The 22,683-nt window shown below is 38.3% G+C and overlaps 1 protein-coding gene across 1 annotated transcript in view; it reads left to right on the top strand.

Moving 5' to 3' along the window:
- EYS (eyes shut homolog) overlaps nt 1-22,683 on the top strand; it is a 1,933,311-nt gene that overhangs the window by 1,631,520 nt on the left and 279,108 nt on the right. The window contains 2 exon segments of the mRNA XM_049873718.1: nt 6,289-6,397; nt 16,921-17,141. Of these exon segments, the coding sequence (XP_049729675.1) occupies nt 6,289-6,397; nt 16,921-17,141 (330 nt within the window).

The following is a 22,683-nucleotide window of genomic DNA, read 5'->3' as shown; positions in this document are numbered from 1 at the left end:
ATCAAGTCAGTCTCTCACACAAAACCTCATATACACCTCGCCGTATACTCCTAGTTGCTCTCCCCCTACTGAGACAACACATTCCTTCTAACCTGTGTTTCCACGTCCATTCAGCCAGCTTCTGTCCCCCTTGGCCTTTACATCTCCGCTCCAGATAGAAGCTGCACCCATAGTCTCATGTGTCTACTTGATCCAAGGAGTCCACTCCACACCAGTATCATTTTCTGTTTTGTAGTCCAGTCCAATCCCTGTCTGAAGGATTGGCTTTGGGAGTGGTTCCTGTCTTAGGCTAACAGAAGGTCTGGTGACCATAACCTCCGGGGTCCCTCTAGTCTCAGTCAGACCATTAAGTCTGTTCTTTTTAGGAGAATTTGGGGTCTGCATCCCACTGCTCTCCTGCTCCTTCAGGGACTCTTGTTGTGTTCCCTGTCAGAGACAGCTGCTTGGCCAACTGACTGGAGAAGATACATATTTGTGCCCATTCCAAAGAAAGGTGATCCAACCAAATGTGGAAATTATTGAACAATATTATTAATATCACATGCAAATAAAATTATGCTGAAAATCATTCAAAAGCAGTGGCAGCAGTGTGCCAACAGGGAATGTCCAGAAATTCAAGCCAGATTCAGAAGAGGATATGGAATGAAGGATATCATTGCTAATGTCAGACGAATCCTGGCTGAAAGCAGAAAATACCAGAAAGATGTTTACCTGTGCTTTATTGACTATGCATTTCACTGTGTGGATCATAACAAATTATGGATAATATTGTGAAGAATAGAAAGAAATTCCAGAACACTTAATTGTGCTCATGAGGGATTAGTCCATAGATCAACAGGCAGTCGTTCAAACAGAACAAGGGAATGCTATGTGGTTTAAAGTCAGGAAAGGTATGTATCAGGGTTGTATTCTTTCACCATAATTACTCAATCTCTATGCTGAGAAAATAATTGGAGAAACTGGTCTATATGAAGAAGAACAGCACATCAGGATTGGAGGAAGACTCATTAACAACCTAAGATATGCAGATGACACAACCTTGCTTGCTGAATGTGAAGAGGACTTGAAGCACTTACTGATTAAGATCAAAGATTACAGCCTTCAGTATGGATTGCACCTCAACATAAAGAAAACAACAGTCCTCACAACTGGACTAATAAACATCATGATAAATGTAGAAAGAATTGGAGTTGTCAAGGTCTTCATTTTACATGCATCCACAATCAACACCCGTGGAAGCAGTGGTCAGGAAATCAAATGACGTATTCCATTGGGCAAATCTGGGCAAAAGACCCCTTTAAAGTGTTGAAAAGCAAAGATGTAAATTTAAGGACTAAGGTGCTCCTGACTCAAGCCATGGTTTTTTTTAATTGCCTCATAGACTGTACAATGAATAAGGAAGGCTGAAGAAGAATTGACACCTTCAAAATATGGTGTTGGCAAAGAATATTGAATACTCCATGGATTGCCAGAAGAAGGAACAAATCTGTCTTGGAAGAAGAACAGCCAGAAAGCTTCTTCGAAGGCAGAATGGCAAGACTTCTTCTCACATATTTGGGACATTTTTTCAGAAGGGACGAGTCCCTAGAGAAGGACATCATGCTTGGTAAATTAGAGGGTCAATTAAAAAGAGGAAGACCCTCAACCAGATAGATTGACACGGTGGCTACAATGATGGGCTCGAGCATAACAATTGCGAAGATGGTACAGGACCAGGCAGTGTTTTGTTCTGTTGTACATAAGTCCTCTATGAGTCAATACTGACTCAAAGGCACCTAACAACAACAATGCCCAAGATTTTTTTTTTCTACTTAAGATTTTTTATTGTGATTTATATGAAAATTTACAGAGCAAATTAGTTTCTCATTAAAAAGCTAATGCTCAAATTGTTTTGTGATATTGGTTGCCTCCCCTGTGATGTGTCAACACTCTCCCCTTCTCACTCCAGGTTCCCTGTTTCCATTTGTTCAGTTTCCCTCTTCTTTCCTGCCTTCTCATCTTTGTTTTTGGCTGGTGTGCCCGTTAGTCTTGTATACATGATTGAGCTATGAAGCACTTTCCTCATATGTGTTTTTGTTGGCCTTATAGACCTAATCTTTGGCTGAAGGTTGAACCTTGCCATTACTTCAGTACTGAGTTAAAAGCATGTTTGGCAGCCATACTCTTGGGGTTTCTCCAGTTTCTGTCAGACCAGGACCTGGTCTTTTTTGTGTGTGTGTGAATTTGAATTTTGTTCTACAGTTTTCTCCTGCTCTGTCCAGGACCCTCTGTTGTTATCCCTGCCACAGCAGTCAGTGGTAGTAATCAGGCACCATCTAGTTGTTCTGAGTTAGGTCTAGTGGAGGTTGTGGTAATTGTGGTCCATTAGTTCTTTGGACTAATGTCTCCCTTGTGTCTTCAGTCTTCTTCATTCTCCTTTGCTCCATCTGCGATGGGACCAGTAGATGTAACTTAGATGGCCACTGGAAGGCTTTTGAGACCCCAGTTGTGCTACTCACTGTAGTAGGATGTAGAACATTGTCTTTATAGACTGTTGTTTTTGTTAGGTGCCATTGAGTCGGTTCCGACTCATACCGAACTTACGCACAACAGAACAAAACACTGCCTGTTCCTGCGCCGTCCTTACAATCGTTGCTATGCTTGAGCTCATTGTTGCAGCCACTGTGTCAATCCACCTTGTTGAGGGTCTTCCTCTTTTCCGCTGACCCTGTACTCTGCCAAGCATGATGTCCTTCTCCAGGGATTCATCCCTCCTGACAACATGTCCAAAGTATGTAAGACACAGTCTCGCCATCCTTGCCTCTAAGGAGTATTCAGGCCGCACTTCTTCCAAGACAGATTTGTTCGTTCTTTTGGCAGTCCATGGTATATTCAATATTCTTCACCAACACCACAATTCAAAGGCATCAATTCTTCTTTGATGGAAAGATGAGATTGGATTCTGCTGCCTACAAGTCGAAGCATACACTATCATACGGTAAACTTTTTATTTGTAAGTAAGGAAAGTTCACATTAAAATAATGATAGAAATTACAGTACAGGCCATACATAGCCAGTAACATAGGCTTTTATTATGACTATCAAGACATATGTATTATAGGTTATATATGTACTGTAACATCGATTTGTATGGAGACATTAGATACATGTGTTGCATGCAGGAAGCTGTTGGTTGGCCGTTCAAGTCCACCAGCCATTCTTGGAAATTCTATAGGGCAGTTCTACTCTGTCTTCTAGGGTCACTAAGTGTTGGAATTGACACCATGGCAACAGGTTTGTTTTTGTTTGGTTTGGTTTGGTTTGGTAAACTAGAGCTAAGGTTAAAAAACTGTGGAATGTCGAATGGGAAGAACCATATCAGATTTTATTTCCAGATAAGGGGAGAAGGAGAACCTGTACAGACATAGAACAGCTGTCCTTTTTGAGAAGATAGGGAGAGAGGAAGATATGGGTTTGTGCTTTTCATTCGACTTACTCTAGAAATTTTATTTTAAGGATAAAAAAAGGAAATTATTTAACCATAGATTGTTTAATAAAACTGATTTTTGTTTAAAAGTAGAATGACCAACTCATTCCAATTTGCCAGGAACTTAGTTTTAACAGTAAAATCCTGCATCTCAGAAAAACCTTCAGTCCCAAGGCAAACTGGTTGATTGAAATTTAAAAATAAAATTTAGGTGTTCATTGTCCAAAATTTACAAAAGTACAAATAAGCATGTAAAAGAATTAAATCATCCACACTCCCACCATGCAAAGAGAGCCATGTTAATGTTAGTGAATGTACTTCAGATATTATCTCTATGGAATGGACTTCATAACAATGCAAAATACTCTCATTACAAATGGCAAGTGCCAGGGTAATATCATTTCAATATTTTCTTTTAAAATCTAAATAAACTGTCTCAAAAGTATGTCAAGCACTTCAGTATGTATACCTTCTCATGTAATTGCATCAGTCTATAAACTCTGATAAATTTTCAATTGTACAGTGACCATTTTTACTATTCATTCTACAAATTCCTTCAAGCTCATACTTTTCTTTATCTTTGAAATGCAGTATCAGCCAGTACATTAGCAGCATGCTTTCTGATAACAGTATCACAGTGTAATCTCGCTGCTCAGGGGTATACAGCCTGTCATTTCGTATTCCATTTCTATTTCCCTTGTAGCCAGGGAGGGAAAATTTCTACCTAAGGGGTTTAGCATCATTCAACATTGATGTTACTTGTCCAACAACCTTCTATTCTATGAGTCCATATGTCCACCACAGTTAGCACTTAAAATTTATCAACACCTACTTATATATATAAAGCTCTTTTTGTTTTGTGGGGATGTTTAATTTTCTGAGAGCATTTCAACTCCTGATATAAAGTCAGGGGAAGAGAAGGGCAATAAAATGGAGTGTTCCAAACCAAACCCATTGCTGATGAGACAATTCCAACTCATAGCAACACTCCAGGAAAGAGTAGAACTGCCCCATTGGATTTCCAAGCTATAGTATTATCTTTTCTTCTCTTTTCTCTTCTCTTCTCTTCTTTTCTTTCTTTTCTTTTTTATACTTTAGGTGAAGGCTTACAGAACAAATTAGTTTCTCATTAAACTATTAATATACATATTGTTTTGTGACATTGGTTGCCAACTCCACGACTTGTCAACATGACCTTGGGTCCCCTATTACCAGCTTCCCTGTCCCCTCCTGCCTTCTCATCCTTGCCTCTGGGCTGGTATGCCCATTTAGTCCCATGTTCTTTTATTTTATGGGCCTGTCCAATCCCCACCTAAGGGTGAACATCAGGAGTGACTTCAGTACTGAGTTAACGTGTGTCTGAAGGCCATACTGTTGGGGTTTATCCAGTCTCTGTCAGATCAGTAAGTCTGGTCTTTTTGTGTGAATTAAAATTTTGTTCAACATTTTTCTCCAGCTCTGTTCAGGACCTTCTATTGTGACCCCTGTCAGACCAGACAGTGGTGGTAGCCAGGTACTATCTAGTTGTACTGGACTCAGCCTGGTGGAGACTATGGTAGTTTTGGTCCATTAGTCTTTGGACTAATTTTCCCTTGTGTCCTTGGCTTTCTTCATTCTTCCTTGCTCTAGATGGGATGGCACCAATGGAATATCTTAGATGGCTGCTCATAAGCTTTTAAGACACCAGACACTACTCACCAAAATAGGATGTAGAACATTTTCTTTATAAACTATGTTATGCCAGTTGAGCTAGATGTTCCTGGGACCTTGGTCCCTACCTCTCATCCCAGTAATTTGATCCCTCAGGCAGTTTAGGTGTGTCTTTGAAGCTTCCATGGCTTTCCAAAGCAGTAATCTTTACGGAAACAGACTACCACATCCTTCTCCTGCAGAGCAGCTGGTGGGTTCAAACTGCTGACCTTCCCTTAGCATTTGAGTGCTTAAAAATGAGTCACTAACCAAACCCATTGCCATTAAGTCAATCCGACTCATAACACCTGTCGTGGATTGAAAAGTGTCCCGCAAAAATATACGTCAACTTGGCTAGTCCATGATTCCCAGTATTGTGTGATTGTCCACCATTTTGACATCTGATATGATTTTCCTATGTGTTGTAAATCTTACCTCTATGATGTTAATGTGGCACAATTAGTGGTAGTTATCTTAATGAGGCAGGACTTAATCTACAAGATTAGGTTGTGTCTTAAGTCAATCTCTTTTGAGATATAAAAAAGAAAAGTGAGAAGAGAGACAAGGGGAACTGCATACCACCCAAGAAACAAGAGACAGGAGAATCAGAGTCCCTGACATGAGAAGCTCCTGGACCAGGGAAGATTGACGGCAAGGACTTTCCACCAGAGCCTACAGAGAGAAAAACACTTCCCCTGGAGTTGGCACACTGAATTCAGATTTCTGGCCTCCTAGACTATGAGAGAATAAATTTCTCTTTGTTAAAGCCATCCACTGGTGGTATTTCTGTTGTAGCAGCCCTGGCTAACTAAGACAGCAACCCTATAAAACAGAGTAGAACTGCCCCCATAGGGTTTCCAAGGAGGGGCTGGTGGATTCGAACTGCCAACATTTTGGTTAACAGCTGAGCTGTTAATCACTGTGCCACCAGGGCTCCTAAAATGGAGTGTTAGAAAAGAAATATATCTTTTATCTATCCAAAAATGTTCACACTTGGTTGAGGTCTTATTTCAGGATTATTCTCATCCAGAAAGCTCCTTTCTTGTTGAAGAAGGACTTACCATCCATGTGTGAAGTTACCCTGTTCTTGCCAATAACACATACAATAATGACCCCTTCTGTTTTACTTCTAGCTACACTGTGCCGGATGGCAGCCCTGGAGTTGACTGTATGATTGAAATGACTGCAGATGGAAATCCTCCCATACAGAAGAAGGACACCGACGCATTCCATGTCTCTCAGGTAGGCATGCAAATATCCTGTTTCAAATGTTGTTAATTATACTCATGATATTTCAAATAAGTATTTGTTTTTGTTATTATACTATTTCTTTATTGAACATATTCCTTGTAAAACTCTCAAGAAAACACCAGAAAACTCATCTGACACTTTAGGTATTATTAAATATGCTTAATGTTGCCTGTCACTATAAAAGTTTTATTAAATTTAGCAATAAATTGATTTTCCTGTCACACTTTGGCTATAATATATTGCACTTCATTAAAAAAAAAAGGACAGCTCAGGAATGGGAAAAGATTAGAAGATACAACATAGTGCTTAAAATCTTGGCTTTTATAAGATATTATAGCACTTGAACTGCACTTTTAAAAAGCCCATTCTCTGTTTTCTAGATTTGCCATGGCCAGCAAATTTTTCCTAGAAACTTTGAATGAAGTTAAATTGGAAGAAGATAGGATGTCTGTCCATCCAGAGACCAGACAATTAGCTAAATTCTTTTGCTTTTGATGATGTTGTTGGTTACATACCTCTTAGTACGACTTTACAGCAATGTATTTAAGATAAAGAATTCCTGGTTCATTTCATCATCATGGAGAGATAATCTGTATAATTAGAGTTCCAAAGTACTGATTTTGTACACATTAAAGCTGGAAATATGCACTGCCCTAATGAATTGGAAATTTCATTTTATTTCCTTTGTTTCTATGTAGTCTCTTGTTAAGTATATATAAGTATCCAAAAGAAGCACATAAGAACATCTAATATTTGCATAAGCACATTACATTTTCCAGATTATATTCATAAACATCATCTCACTTGATCATTGCAAGAATCTTCCAAAGTAAGAGTGATTATCCCCTTTCTATGGAAACTGAGGACACTGAGCATCACACTCATCCTGATTTCATAGTGATGAGGGAGACTTGACCCCAAGTTTTCTGATTCCCAACCTGTTGGTTTTTCCTTTATAACATGCAATCTGTCTACTATTCTTCATTTGTTACAATTGTTGCAGTGGATTGTTAAGGTAGGAATAAATATTTTTTCATGTTAAAAAGAAGTCACAAAGAGCCTAAGTTGGCCAAATATTTATATTCAAGACATGGATTATTCCATGATGCAAAAATATATGAAACTGAAACATTCATAGTGAAAAATTCAGTGTGAAGCGTTTGATGTGATTTCATCTTTATTAACTTCTTATGGTCATTCATATTTTTTATATTATTTTTGTTTGGTGTCTTCCAGTGCTTCCGACTCATAGCAACCGTATGCACAACAGAACAAAACACTGCCCAATGCTGCACCATCCTTATAATCGTTATTATGCTTGAGCCCATTGTTGCACCCACTGTGTCAACCTACCTCATCGAGGGTCTTCCTCTTTTCCGTTGACCCTGTACATTGCCAAGCCTGATGTCCTTCTCCAGGGACTGATCCCTCCTGACAACATGTCCAAAGTCTGTAAGAAGTAGTCTCACCATTCTTGCTTCTAAGGAGCATCCTGGTTGTACTTCTTCCATGACAGATTTGTTCCTTCTTTCAGCAGCCCATATTCAATATTCTTTGCCAACACCCCAATTCAAAGGCATCAATTTTTCTTTGGTCTTCCTTATTCATTGTCCAGCTTTCACATGCATATGATGCAATTGAAAATACTATGGCTTGGGTCAGGCGCACCTTAGTCTTCAAGGTAACATCTTTGCTTTTCAACACTTTGAAAAGGTCCTTTGCAGCAGATTCGCCCAATGCAATACATCTTTTGATTTCTTGACTGCTGCTTCCATGGTTGTTGATTATGGATACAAATAAAATGAAATCCTTGACAATTTCGATCTTTTCTCCGTTATCATGATGTTGCTTATTGGTCCAGTTGTGAGGATTTTTATTTTCTTTATGTTGAGGTGTAACCCATACAGAAGGCTGTGGTCTTTGATCTTGATTAGTAAGCCCTTCAAGTCCTTTTCACTTTCAGCAAGCAAGGTTGTGTCATCTGCATAACACAGGTTATTAATGAGTCTTCCTCCAATCCTGATGCCCAGTTCTTCTGCATATAGTCCAGCCTTTTGGATTATTTGCTCAGCATACAGATTGGATAGGTATGGTGAAAGGATACAACCCTAACGCACACCTTTCCTGATTTTAAACCACTCAGTATCCCCTTGTTCTGTTTGAATAACTGCCTCTTGATATGTGTAAAAGTTCTTCATGAGCACAATTAAGTGTTCTGGAATTCCCGTTCTTCGCAATGTTATCCACAATTTGTTATGATCCACACAGTCAAATGCCTTTGCATGGTCAATAAAACACAGGTAAACATCCTTCTGGTATTCTCTGCTTTCAGCCAGGATTCATCTGACATCAGCAATCATAGCCCTGGTTCCATGTCCTCTTCTGAAACCAGCCTGAATTTCTGTCAGTTCCCTGTTAATATACTGCTGCAGCCGTTTTTGAATGATATTGTTCTATAATTTCCACATTCGTTTGTATCACCAAATAGGTATAAATATGGATCTTTTCTAGTCAGTTGGCCAGGAAGCTGTCTTCCATATTTCTTGGCAAAGACGAGTGAGCACTCCCAGCAGTGCATCCATTTGTTGGAACATCTCAACTGATATTCCATCAATTCCTGAAGCCTTGTTTTTAGCCAATGCCTTCAGTGCAGCTTGGACTTCTTCCTTCATTACCATTGGTTCCTGATCATATGCTACCTCTTGAGATGGTTGAACGTCGACTGATTCTTTTTGATATAATGACTCAGTGTATTCCTTCCATCTTCTTTTGATGCTTCCTGCATCGTTTAATATCTTCCCCGTAGACTCCATCACTGCTGCAGCTCGAGGCTTGAATTTTTTCTTCAGTTCTTTCAGTTTGAGAAATGCTGAGCATGTTCTTCCATCTTGATTTTCCATCTCCAGCTCTTTGCACATGTCATTATAATACTTTACTTTGTCTTCTCGAGACGCCCTTTGAAATCTTCTGTTCAGCTCTTTTACTTCATCATTTCTTCCTTTTGCTTCAGCTACTCGACATTCAAGAGCAAGTTTCAGATTCTCCTCTGACATCCATCTTGGTCTTTTCTTTCTTTCCTGTCTTTTCAGTGACCTCTTGCTTTCTACATGTATGATGTCCTTGATGTCTTTCCACAGCTCATCTGGTCTTCGGTCACTAGTGTTCAATGCATCAAGTCTATTCTTCAGTTGGTCTCTAAATTTATGTGGGATGGATACACTCAAGGTCATATTTTGGTTCTCAAGGATGTGCTCTGATTTTCTTCAGTTTCAGCTTGAACTTGCATATGAGAAATTGATGGTCTGTTCCACAGTCAGCCCCTGGCCTTGTTCTGACTGATGATATTGAGGTTTTCCACCATCTCTTTCCACAGATGTAGTCAATTTGATTCTTGTGCATTCCATCTGGCGAGGTCCATGTGTATAGTCACCGTTTATGTTGGTGAAAAAATCTATTTGCAATGAAGAAGTCATTGGTCTTGCAAAATTCTATCATTTTTTATATTAAAAGCTTAGTATTTTCCTGTAAGTAACATACAATGCATTATTAATTTATAGACATTAGTGAATCACATCTTTACTAAATCACTTAGTAAAGTGACTTTTTGTTGTTGAAAATAATAAACATATCTTAAAATCATCGCCCTTTAGACTGACCAAATGAAATCCTGATCAGTGCTTAGCAAATAACCCAAGTAACACACAAGCGCACACAGAGTTACATTTTAACATATGGGAATAGAATTTTCTGGTTTAAGTTAAAAGGTGTTTGGATAGATTCAGGATAGTGAAGAAAAAGTGCACTCATAATTACTGGAAGGTGCTCTAAATGTCCAGTGGCTGTTTACTGCTGATGCTGTGGGCACAGACATAGCTTTTACAACTCCCTCCCTCCCTGTGTTCAGCAAAACTCAAGTGCTCCAAAGTCTTTGGGAGAATCACAGCTACCTTCTAATATGAGTTAACTCCAAGGCTCAGTTTGGTCATTCTTATGGAGGCTGTAATGTGGTGGGTTTCTATCAGACTAGACCTGACTCATGGGTATTCCACAGTCTCCTGGGGCCAGGCTAGGTGATTCATGCCCTCTCCTATCCAAGATAAATCCTGGCAAGATCTTGTCTGTAAAAGGATACTTAGCAAGGATTTCCATTTGTTCATTGTGAATTTGACCTTTTGCTATCCCCTTTTCCTTTATTATTACAGAAATAGGATAGTGGAAGTTTGAGGAGTAAAGCATATAAGCACCAAGGATTTCATGAAGCTGAAACCATTTAATTTTAAGAGCTGAAACCATTTAATTTGGGCACAAAGTATCAAAAAAAAGGTTTTAGCCCTACCTCTGTTCATTAAAGTCTGTTAGGAATTGTTAAGTATATAAAGTATTATTTTATATAAAATGGTATTTTTTCATTTATAAACCCATAACAAAGCCAGATCAAAACAAAGGAGGTAAATGCAGTATTAAGATTAGAATTCTTTGATAATTTTGAAAGTAAAGAGTAGAAATCTATTCTTAATGTTAGTTATAATACTAGCTAACACATAGACTGCTAACTATGCCTCAGATACTGTTCTGAGAATATCTCATATATTAACTCATTTAATCCTTTCAAAAATGGATAATTACACACTTCACTAAAGAAGACATCCAGGCCAATAACATACATGAGGAGATAGATGCTCACGATCATTAGCCACTAGAGAAATGCAAATAAAAACTACAATGAGATTCCATCTCACTCCAACAAGGCTGGCATTAATCCAAAAAACACAAAATAATAAATGTTGGAGAGTTTGTGGAGAGACTGGAACACTTATCCACTGTTGCTGGGAATGTAAAATGGTACAACCACTTTGGAAATCGATTTGGCACTTCCTTAAAAAACTAGAAATAGAACTACCATACAATCCAGCAATAGCACTCTTTGGAATATATCCTAGAGAAATAAGAGCCTTTACACGAACAAATATATGCACACCCGTGTTCATTGCAGCACTGTTTACAATAGCAAAAAGTTGGAAGCAACCAAGGTGCCCATCAATGGATGAATGGATAAATAAATTACGGTGTACTCACACAATGGAATACTATGCATCAATAAAGAACAGTGAGGAATCTGTGAAACATTTCATAACATGGAGAAATCTGGGAAACATTATGCTGAGTAAAATTAGTCAGTTCCAAAAGTACAAATATTGTATAAGACTACTATTATAAGAACTTGAGAAATAGTTTAAACAGAGAAGAAAATATTCTTTGATGGTTATGAGAGGAGGGGAGGGAGGCAGGGAGGGAGAGGGGTATTCACTAATTAGATAGTAGATAAATTTTATTTTAGGTGAAGGGAAAGACAATACACAATACAGGAGAGGTCAGCACAACTGAACTAAACCAAAAGCAAAGAAGTTTCTTGAATAAACTGAACTCTTCAAAGTCCAGCGTAGCAGGGCAAGGGTTTGAGGACCATGGTTTCAGGGGACATCTAAGTCAATTGGCATAATAAAATCTATTAAGGAAACATTCTGTATCCCACTTTGAAGAGTGGTGCCTGGAGTCTTAAACACTAGCAAGCAGCCACCTAAGATGCATCAGTTGGTCTCAACCCAACTGGAGCAAGGAAGAATGAAGAACACCAAAGACACAAGATGATTATAAGCCTAAGAGACAGAAAGGACCACATAAACCAGAGACTACATTAGCCTGAGAGCAGAAGAACTAGATGGTACCCAGCCACAACCAATGACTGCCCTGACAGAGAACACAACAGAGAACCCCTGAAGGAGCAGGAGAACAGTGGGATGCAGACCCCAAACTCTCGTAAAAAGACCAGACAATGGTCAGACTGGGAATAGAAGGACCCCAGAGGCCATGGTCACCAGACCTTCTGTTAGCCCAAGACAGGAACCATTCCCAAAGCCAACTCTTCAGACAGGGATTGGACTGGAATATGGGATGGAAAATGATACTGGTGAAGAACAAGCTTCTTGGATTAACACATGAGACTATGTTGGCATCTCCTGTCTGGAGGGGAGATGAGAGAGCAGAGGGGGCCAGAAGCTACTCGAATGGACAGGAGGAGAGAGAGTGGAGGGAAGAACTGTGCTATATCATTGGAGGAAGAGCAATTACACCTTATATTGTATGAGAGACTGACCTAATTTGTAAACTTTCACTTAAAGCACAATAAAAATTAACTTAAAAAAAAAAGACCAGAGAGATGGAAGTGTCCTAAAATTCACTGTGGGGAAGGTTGTACACATCTGTGAATGTGCTAAAAGAAAGAAAAAAAATTGGACTGTACACCTTAATGGGTGAATTGTTTGGTACATGAGTTATAGCTCAATAAAGTTGTTTAAAAAAAAATGGATAATTACATATAAAGTAAATTCTATTATCTCCATAATACAGAATAGGAAAGTTAAGGCACAGATAGGCTAAGTTTCTTTCCCAACGTCATACAATTATTCCGGGATGCAAACCCAGAGAGTCTGGCTAAGTCCATGCTTTTAACCTAAGCTATACTGCCTCACAACATTTAATACGGTTTTTACCTTTACTCCTTCTATTGCAACTATTACCTCTTTCTTACAACTTATACTTCATTGTATGCTGTCATTTTCTAACTACGTAATTTCTTCATGACTTACTTCCCCTTACATTTAATTACCTTATGGACAAGAATAATCCCACATTTTTCTTCTACATCTCCTTGTCCCTAGATCAATGTGTCCACAGGGTAGAAACTCAATTCATTGATTGCTTCACTAAAGTTCAGTTCTGCTTTCTGTCAAGGTGATAAGATACTATTTCGAGAACCTTTCCTAGTCTAGAAAGCCCTGAGAATCAAATATTTAACTGCTAAATATGGGACAAATAAGGGTGTCAGTGATATTTATCAAATTAAAAAAAGACCTCTTTAAGTTGCTTCTTCATAGTAATCACATAAGTAATGCAAGAACTTCAATATAAATGCTGCCCTGTGTTGTATACCATGGGTATTAAACACTTAGAAGTATATAGAATAAAGCCATATTGATATTCCTTCTTAGAGGGTGCCCATTGAGGAGATCCCTTATGCTTAATCTGGAAAAAGAACAAGGTTCCAAGCAAGCTTAAAGCAAGAGAAGAGCCTAAAGACAAGTAGGAGACTGGAGAAAAGCAAGATTGCTTTCCATGAACCCGGTCATTTGTAATAAACTGATATTAAGCCTCCTATTTGCAAGTCACTGCTATGGATTCTGGGAGAATTGAAAATGACAGGGTAGGGGCCCTGCACTAAAAAGGATATAATTTAATATAGAAGAGACCGTAGTCCCACTAGAGGGCAATGCAAAAAGATCGGGGAGAGAGAGAGAGAAAACCAGATAGACAGGCAGAGACAGAGAAAGAGAAATCTTTTAACTGCATGTGAATGGAGGTTTAGATAAATACTGCTGCCTTTTGATCCCCTTTTATTTACTGTCTGTAATCAGTTTTTGAGAATCTAGGCCTTAATTCACATGTAAAGGTAATTTAAATAAATCCCTCTTCCCAAACATTTCACCCAACATGTCTTATCTATATTGATTCCAAGACTTAACTTCTAGTTTTGAATTTGTCTGCATACAGTTCAGATAATATTAAACAGGAAAGTTTGATAATGACACTTAAATTCAGTGTATTTCATTTGTAAGTCAATCATATTCCTGGGTGAAGGCAGGTACTTTCTGATAACTAATCTTAACCAAAAAGCATATTTGCAGTTACCTACCAGTATTTTATTAACGCAGAAGTCTTTTAACTTCAGACAGACTTGAGGGTATGAAATAAAGCTATACATTGAATCAGTACATCATTACTAAATAAAAACACAACAAAATAAGAAATAAAGCAGTGTATTCGTTCTGATTTTTAGAAGTTTTCTTTCCCTTTGCCCATCTTCTTGTTTTAATCCTATGCATTATAAAAGATCAACTATATTCTGGCTTTAAAGAGAAACTCAGTGGAAAGGGAGTGTTCATTCACTCTTGTCAGACGTGGAGTCCTTTTCCCTCAGTTACCATTCATATGTTTCACTATCCCAATGATTTCTCCTTGATTGTCCATGTCTGTTCTCTGGTTTTATCTTGTAAGGTCATATCTTGATGTCAGACTGTATTCTCCATAGTCTGATTCACAAGAAGTTATTAGGAAAGACTTATTTTAACGATCTGTCTCCTTAGGAATGATTATACACACAAAAGGCAGCTCTAGGATAATTAAGAGTCTGGGGATAGAGTACATCAACCATTTTAACAGTTATCTGTGTGCAGTCAAAGGCAGCTGCTTTTTTTAGGTATTTCAGGACTCCAGCTAAGCTTGGGCCTCAGATCAGAAGAAACACAAGAGCCATCTACTTCCATTGTTTGGATGTTTTTTAACGGTCTAATAAATCACAGATAGCTCTATAGACTTTCCCTCAGATCTGCCTACTGCTGACAGAAGAGGGGGATGTTCTCCCGTCTTCTGTCAGTTTTGTGCTAAAACAGCACACTTGTCAAAGCACTAAGAGATATGCTGTACCAAGGATGTGATCAATACACAAAGATACCAGAGATCCTCCGAAGAAGGGCACGTCGAGGCCTTGAATCCACCAGGTCTACAGACTTAATGATAGATCTCAATTGCTCTTAGCACTGGGTCGCTTATCTTAGCTGATAAAAGAGATCTACTGACATTAGAGTAATTAATATAAACTGGCATAGCATATAGGAAAGAAAGGATGTGAAAACAAACAGGCACACTTGTGTTCTGCATGAGGCCTCTACTGATACGCCTCAGAACTCTTAGATGCCTTCCACACCACTACTCCTGAAAGTGGTCACCTTCTGGGACTAAGATATGAAGTACTCAGGAAAAAAATTTAAGAAACATTCTTAGGAACACACCTTGAGACATTAAAAAAAAAAAAAAAAAAAGAGCTAAAGCACAGAGTTAGCTTGACCTAATGAGGGTCATGGAGATGTTTTGATGTTCCTAGAATTAAGCATGCTTCTGTTCTCTATATGCACACTCACGTCAAACCAGTACATATTAGCACAAACACTAAGTGATCTTACTAGACATCTCACATGCTCTCCTCCTCCTAAACTCCTAACTTAATCACTTGGCTGAATTTTTGAATTCTCGAAATGATGACTGTTTTGTTTTATCTGTACTGCCAATTTAATGACTTTGGGGGCATCAGCTTGAGGGGATGTGAGAGTAATCTGGGGGTGGAGACATCAGTGATATAATCCACACAAATGTTGCTGCGTCTCCCTGTTACATGCCTACCAACCCTGAGGAGTGGGGTCTCATTACAACTTAATCTAGACTTCAATAGTAGCTCATGAGTTTCTGTTGAGGGGAATTGCATGTTATATATATCTAAATTATGAGAAATCAATAACATAGGTTGCTGAGGGGTGGGTAAATCATGCACGTGATTTTATCATCATTCTGGTCAATGAGTATAAGCTCAGCAATGAGCATAAGATGTGAGAAGTGAATATCCTATCGTTTCAGTTGGTATCAGTTTTCTCTTAACTCCCATGATGGTACATTTCACCACTCAGAGGATGATTCTGGAGTTTTTATACAACGTGGCCTCTAAGTGTATATTTTATCTGGTACTACATTGACAAAATAACAATCTATCCCCAAATTAGTGGAAAAAAGATGTAGCTGTGTTGGAATTATTGGGAGCTCATTTTTTTTTACACTGGTCTCCAATGGGATGCCTGAAGGATTTCCAAAGGCAATTTAGATTCTATGAAAGGTTCATCTTATGCCCAGGCTTTAGAACTAACTTCCGTGTAAGATGTGGCTCTGATGTATTGTCCAAATGAAGGTAGATCAAGAGCCCAATTTTACAGAGAGTTCCTTTTTTCTACTAATTGTCTATAAATGGGCTGGTTGCCTTTGAGATGGCCTGGCTTCTTTATGTCTTGTCAAAACAGGAGCCCTTCCTTGATCCAGTTTTGGGATAAAGGGTGAATAAAGGCAGTGAAATATAACGTAATTTCTACTTCTGATGCATACTTGTCTTCATCTTTTCGGGGAAACTGAATAGATGTTAAAAATGTAATATTTTTAGTTTTCTAATATGCAAGCACTATAAATTTTGCTCCTATTTTAGAATATTTAAAATACAATTAATTAACATGACTTCATTTTATTTATCAGTTATATGTTTGGTAATATACACACTGAAATGCAAACACTTGCACTTAATGATATATTTCAATCAATCAGCAAGTTTTGTTGATTGCCCATTTGGGGGCTAAATTACATTAGATATTGCGAGAGATGCAAGAGAAATGTAAAATGAGGGCCCTTTTCTAAAGTAGTTTATCTTACCACCTGGGGGAAGTGACAAAAGTAGCCAACAGTTGTAACTTATTTACACAGAAAAACACATTAAAACTTGCAATTACAGAACAAAACGTCCTAGGTTTTCCCCACACAATCAGACAACACTTTATAATAAGGGTTTTTTGTTACTTTTCCTATAGGTATATTTTGATTCAATGTACCTTGGCCATATCCCTGCAAACATTAAGATTCATAAAAATGAGGGCCATATTTATGGATTCAAGGGCTGTATCCGAGACCTTCAAGTAAACAACAAAGAATTCTTCATCATTGATGAAGCACTTTGTGGAAAGAACATTGAGAACTGCCATATCCCTGGGTGTGCTCGTCATCCATGCCACAACAACGGCACCTGCACCAGGTTAGTAACAGCCTCCTGATCCCCAACCTATATTTCTATTGTCACTAGTTGCTGTCAAGTTGATTCAACTCATGGAGAGCCCATGCGTGCAAGAGTAGAACTGCTCCGTAGTATTTTCAAGGCTGTGACCTTTTGAAAGCAAATCACCAGGTCTGTCTTCCAAGGCGCCCCTGGGTGGGTTTGAACCATTAACCTTTCGGCTAGTAGTTGAACACTTATCCATTTGCGCCACCTATATTACATGACTCCAAATTCTTAAAACAACAAAAACAAGCAACGTTGTCATCTTGGTGATGGAAAAGAAAGGTCTGGAACCCCCAGGTCTTTTTACGCATCATCTAGGTGATACACGCAATGTGGAGGATACTTGTTTGCTCACAGAAATTTATATATTACAGCTCCAGTGAAAAAAGATCCCCATCTTCTGAAAATAATAGGTTTAAGTGTCCCTGGCTTTAGCAATTTCAAATAGATCCAAGTTTAAGTTTACCCAGGTGTTCTTGCTTTTTAGAAACATGAATGAGAGATTATTTGTTAACAGTTGTTTTGATTCAGTTATTACCTTTGTTTTTGCTTCACCTTCAGAAAAAAGACCTGATTAAGTCTCTAAGATAAAAATTGGGGAAAAAAGCTATATCTATTTCTTCTTTTTATTAGCAATTTTTTATATCTTTTCTCTTCTTGAAGTAAAAATTTACATTCTTATAAGCTTAAGAAGATCTTAATTAAAATTACTTTCTGCTCCACTAAAATGTCTTAAGTGAATTGATCCTGAGGGAGTCTCATTTGAACAGTGTAGAATGTATTCCCAAATTTCTTCATTCCTCTGAGTAATCATTATTTTAGGACTGCAAATAATGCCAGAATGGAAGCTGAAGCATGTACAGATGTATTTGTCATAATTTAAGTCTGAAAACTGACCAAATCTCACAGGAAATATCTTAATTAATTTACCTCAGTGTCTCCAAGGGGCAAGCCATCAAGTAGCTAATGAATCCATAAAAGTAAACATTTACATACATAGTGTGGAAATGAGAAAAATTCTATCAAAAAAGCAGGACAGGAAACGGCAGGAAGAGATGGGCTCTAAAAGTAATTGCTGGAATAGGGATAAAAAAGAGAGAACTAAGTGGCAAAGACAAGTAACAGAGGAATGGACAGGTGTGATAAAGCCAAGGTGATATATTCACCAGACAATCACAGACTGACTGAAATAAATTTGAAGAAAAAGCATGGTTTAGTGGAAAAGGAACAAATCTACCCTTAGAGTGCCTGAGAGTTGACTTCACCTTGGTTACTGATTCACTGTGTCTAAGCCTGTGCCTTGATTTATACATTTGTACAATAACAACAGCAGGACTTATTTAGAATAGGAAAAGTGTAACAGATAAAGGTATAAAGAATTTTAAAAGAGTGAATTTTTGGGTTAAGAATGACGATAACTTCCTTAGCCGTGGCCACACTTCTAAGGAAGATATGATCAAGTCTTTACTCAATAAGTACTCTGTTTTATAACTCTTAGCAGCACTACTTTTAAAAATAAAACAATGCAAAAATTATCCAGTGAGACAACCCTTGGAATCCTGCAGAAGAACTTACTTTTTTTTTGGTCTAATTCGGTGAACTAGAAACAGGAAAAATCTTTCCTACTGACTTGCTAATGTCTGATATATTGTGTTAGTCAGTCTAAATAAGTATTTTCAATGATGGTTTTCCACTGATGAAATAATAGGAGTGATAATTATGTTTCTTCCTTTCTGTGTATGGCGGACAGACTGGTGGTCCCTATAACCACCGCCTGCCGATATTCACACCCTTCAATTGTGTATGAGACTTGCGACTTTTAACCAATAGAATGTGCCAAGGTTGATGGAATGTCACTTCCATGATTAAGTTACATAGGGTTATGAACTCCATCTTGCAAGGAGACTCTCTTCTGCTGGCTTTGATGAAGCACACAGCAATTTCAGGGCAGCCCGTGTGAAAAGGCACTGAGGACAACAACCAGCTAAGAGCTGAGAGTGACCAAGAAAATCAGAAATCCACAGTACTACAAATGCAAGGAACCAAATTCTACCATCAATGATGTGAGCTTGGAAGTAGATCCTTCCCCAGTCAAATCTTGAAATAAGACCCCAGCTCTGGCCAGCACCTTGACAGCAGTCTATGAAACTCTTTTGCAGAGGACCAAGCTAACACACGCCCAGACTTCTGACCCAGGGAAACTGTGAGATAATAAATGTGCGTTGTTTTAAGCTGCTGAGTTTGCAGTAATCTTGTTATACAGCAGTAGAAAATTAATATACTCTAATTTTCTACAAAGATGTCTAGTATTACCAACTTAGAGAAGTAGGCGAGGGTTAGTTTTACTTAAGAACATTAACTGCCTGAGATATTATAAGTCGAGTACATGTTAAATAAAATAAACCACTTATTTGCATAAAATTAAAGAACCTCATATTGCTTCCTATTTTACTTACTTGATTTTATTTAAAAAGAAAAAATGAAGAGGAGCATTGCAATCGGAAAGATATAGGCAATCTTAGGTTTGTTTATAATTTGTGTTCATTCTCTTAGATTTATTTAAACAAACATCACCTGAAAGCCAACTAAGAGGCCAGGAATATATGAAACAAGAATGTATATTCAAGACACCGGTCCTGCACACCAGGAGGTTTCACTCTAGTGTGGAAGCTTGATCAAGCTCTTCAGGCCTTAGGGCCAATTTTCCCACCATACATTTTGTATCCGTCATCATTCTTTCAACAAAACAGAAGCCACTGTAGCTACTTTGGGTCAGCAAAGAAGAGGAAGACCCTCAATGAGATGGATTGACACGGTGGCAGTAAAAATGGGCTCAAACATAGCAACGATTGGGAGAATAGTGCATGACCAGGCAGTGTTTTGTTCTGTTGTACGTAGGGTTGCTATGAGTCAGAACCGACTCAAAAGCACCTAACAATAACAACATAGCTACTTTGAGTAGAGAATAGATTTCATATAGGCAATCAGAGGTTTAAACAATTCTTGAAATGGCTCGGGAAACAAAGGTCAGGGATGATACTTTCAAAAAATGCAGAATTCAAGAGTTTCAGGGAAACAGTCACCAAAGTTCCCAGGTACACGTATCTCTGCAGCAGATAATTCTCAGAAGCACCTCAGAAGCCACAGGAAGCCGCTGCCAATTATCTTGGCTGCTTCTCTGCAGCTGCCAACAGGGAATAACAGCTTCTCCTCCTGCCTTCCAATTATACAAATAGCTCTCTTTGGAAGATGCTAACCCAGGACCATAAGAAAAAGAGGCTTCTAGGATACACGATCTAGGGCATGTGATTCAGAGAACATGGAAGAAGCTGAGTGATGCCCGGATGACAACAAATAGCTTTTGAAACTGGCGAAGTAACTCTCTGTCACACACATTAATCTGGCTTTCCATACTCACTTCTCAACCTCTTCTCCAGAGAAATACATTCCAACATCAACTGACTTTGGCTGCACTGTTTAAGGTATCCCAGATCTGTATGTGCCTTTTCATTGCTAGCCAAATGGAAACTTGCCAGCTGTGTACTCAGAGAGTAAAACATTGCTTCATAGCCTATGAACATGATTTTTATCTCCATTGCCAGTGCTACCCACCACCCCCAGTGCTAAACTTCTGTAAACTACCCCTTGCATTACTGTACCCAGGATATGCTGGACCATGACAACTATGACTTCCATTCCAGCTACCTCCCTGTGTACCCCAACACTATAATACCTTGGAAGCTGGCCAGTTCCAGAACAACTACAAAAATGGACCTCTTAGAAGGATCATCAGAACAGACTCTTGGGGTCAGAAATTTAATACAAGAAGGAACTGATAGCCATGGGGCCACAGGGAAGATCATCAGAATGAGAATATTATCTTTCACTCTTCTGTATTCTTTCTAAAACACCAAGACCCTGCTATAGATAGGGCACTCCAGCAGTCTGTGCAGTAACCCGAAAGGAAAACTGGAATATGTATAGAAGGAGGACATAGATTCCCAATGAAGTTTTGAGGAACTTCATATTTAGTTCAAAAAGGAGAATATAATCAAAGTAGGTCATAAAAAACCACCACCACCCTTCCCCCAATAAACACATACCCACACTAGGAATGCACTGAATAGCGTAGTTTTCCAATAAACAAACCTAGAGGAAATCTGTGCTACAGCACTTCATCTGATTTTGACAAAATGGATCTGAACTGGCTTAATGCCTTTGACAACTCAATTCCCATCTGTATTGTTGGCCAAAGCCAAAGATTTCTTTCCTTTTTGTGCTGCCACATTAGACAATGGATCTCTCCAAGATCTGTTTCCAAATTCTTCCAACCCTTCTGAATTTTTGGATCTGTTCTTGCTCCTGACTTGATCTCATTCCTGAGCTTAACCAGGCAAGCACAGTCCTACACTCTCCCCTCTTTTTTTCCGTTTTCCCAGAAGAGGCATTGGATCCAAGATAATTTTCAAAATAGAAGAGTAATTTAAATAAGACCTATTAATACTCAGCCTTTCTGGATTCAAGAGGACTGGACAATATGACCTTCCTTCTAGGCCTAAGAGTCTTATTATCTTATTTTCAAAGTAATAGAGTGTCTGTGTTCAGAATAAAGAAGCTAATTTAACAAAAACAGGAAGAAAGCCCTTTCTCAAAACAGAGACACTGATGTTTTCATTCTATAACATGTGTGAATGATGTTTTTGCTTGAAAAGGCAAATAACAATTTCTTGTTATGTTTTAATAGTTCTAGTCCAGGGACTCTTATCCAAAGGTTAAGAAATGTCTCCTAAAGAAGTATATAAGAACCTTAAGAAAGGGAGAAATTTTTCAATACACACACACACACACACACACATACACACACACACACTTGAATGGGAATGCACACCCACTTGGCCCAACAATCTAAGAAAAATAGTGTTATAACAAGAGATAATTCTGAAGGGACTCTAAGCAAGAGCAGGGTGGTGAGTCAGCAGAGGTTCAATATCATAGAGTTAGAATTCAGGTTTCACAAAATAAAATACAGCTTCAATGGATATTCATAAACAGAATTGTCACTAATTTTAGTAGCTCATTGATGTGATTCAGTGTTATTCAGTGCTGTTATTACATGGTCTGTGAAGGTAATCTACTTACAAGAAGACAAATTTTATGTTGAAAAATATTAAGAGAAGTAACACTTCAGCAGTTTTACTGAGCAAATGTTATTCTGCTTTGAGTACCATCACGTGTTTCTGAACAGTATCCAATCATTTTTCATTTTGTTATAAATCTGGGCTAGAATTTTCTGACCCCTGCGGTTGCTCATTTCAAAGAAATCTAAATTACATGTTGTGAAATCCAGTTTAGAAAAGCGATGCAGAAGGGTTATTCCGAGTATCCAAATCTCTCTGGACTTTGAAAACGCTGTTTTCAAAAGGGCACAGAAAGGTTAACAAATTAAACAATAATATGTAAACTGCTTTCTGTGCCAGATGTTTTAACATAGGTGAAACAATAATTAAAATGAAGCATC

This window comes from Elephas maximus, chromosome 1 (assembly GCF_024166365.1).
Source record: "Elephas maximus indicus isolate mEleMax1 chromosome 1, mEleMax1 primary haplotype, whole genome shotgun sequence".
Classification (NCBI taxonomy): Eukaryota; Metazoa; Chordata; class Mammalia; order Proboscidea; family Elephantidae; genus Elephas; species Elephas maximus.
Note: the sequence above shows the minus strand (reverse complement) of the source record. Positions and strands in the feature narration are given on the sequence as shown.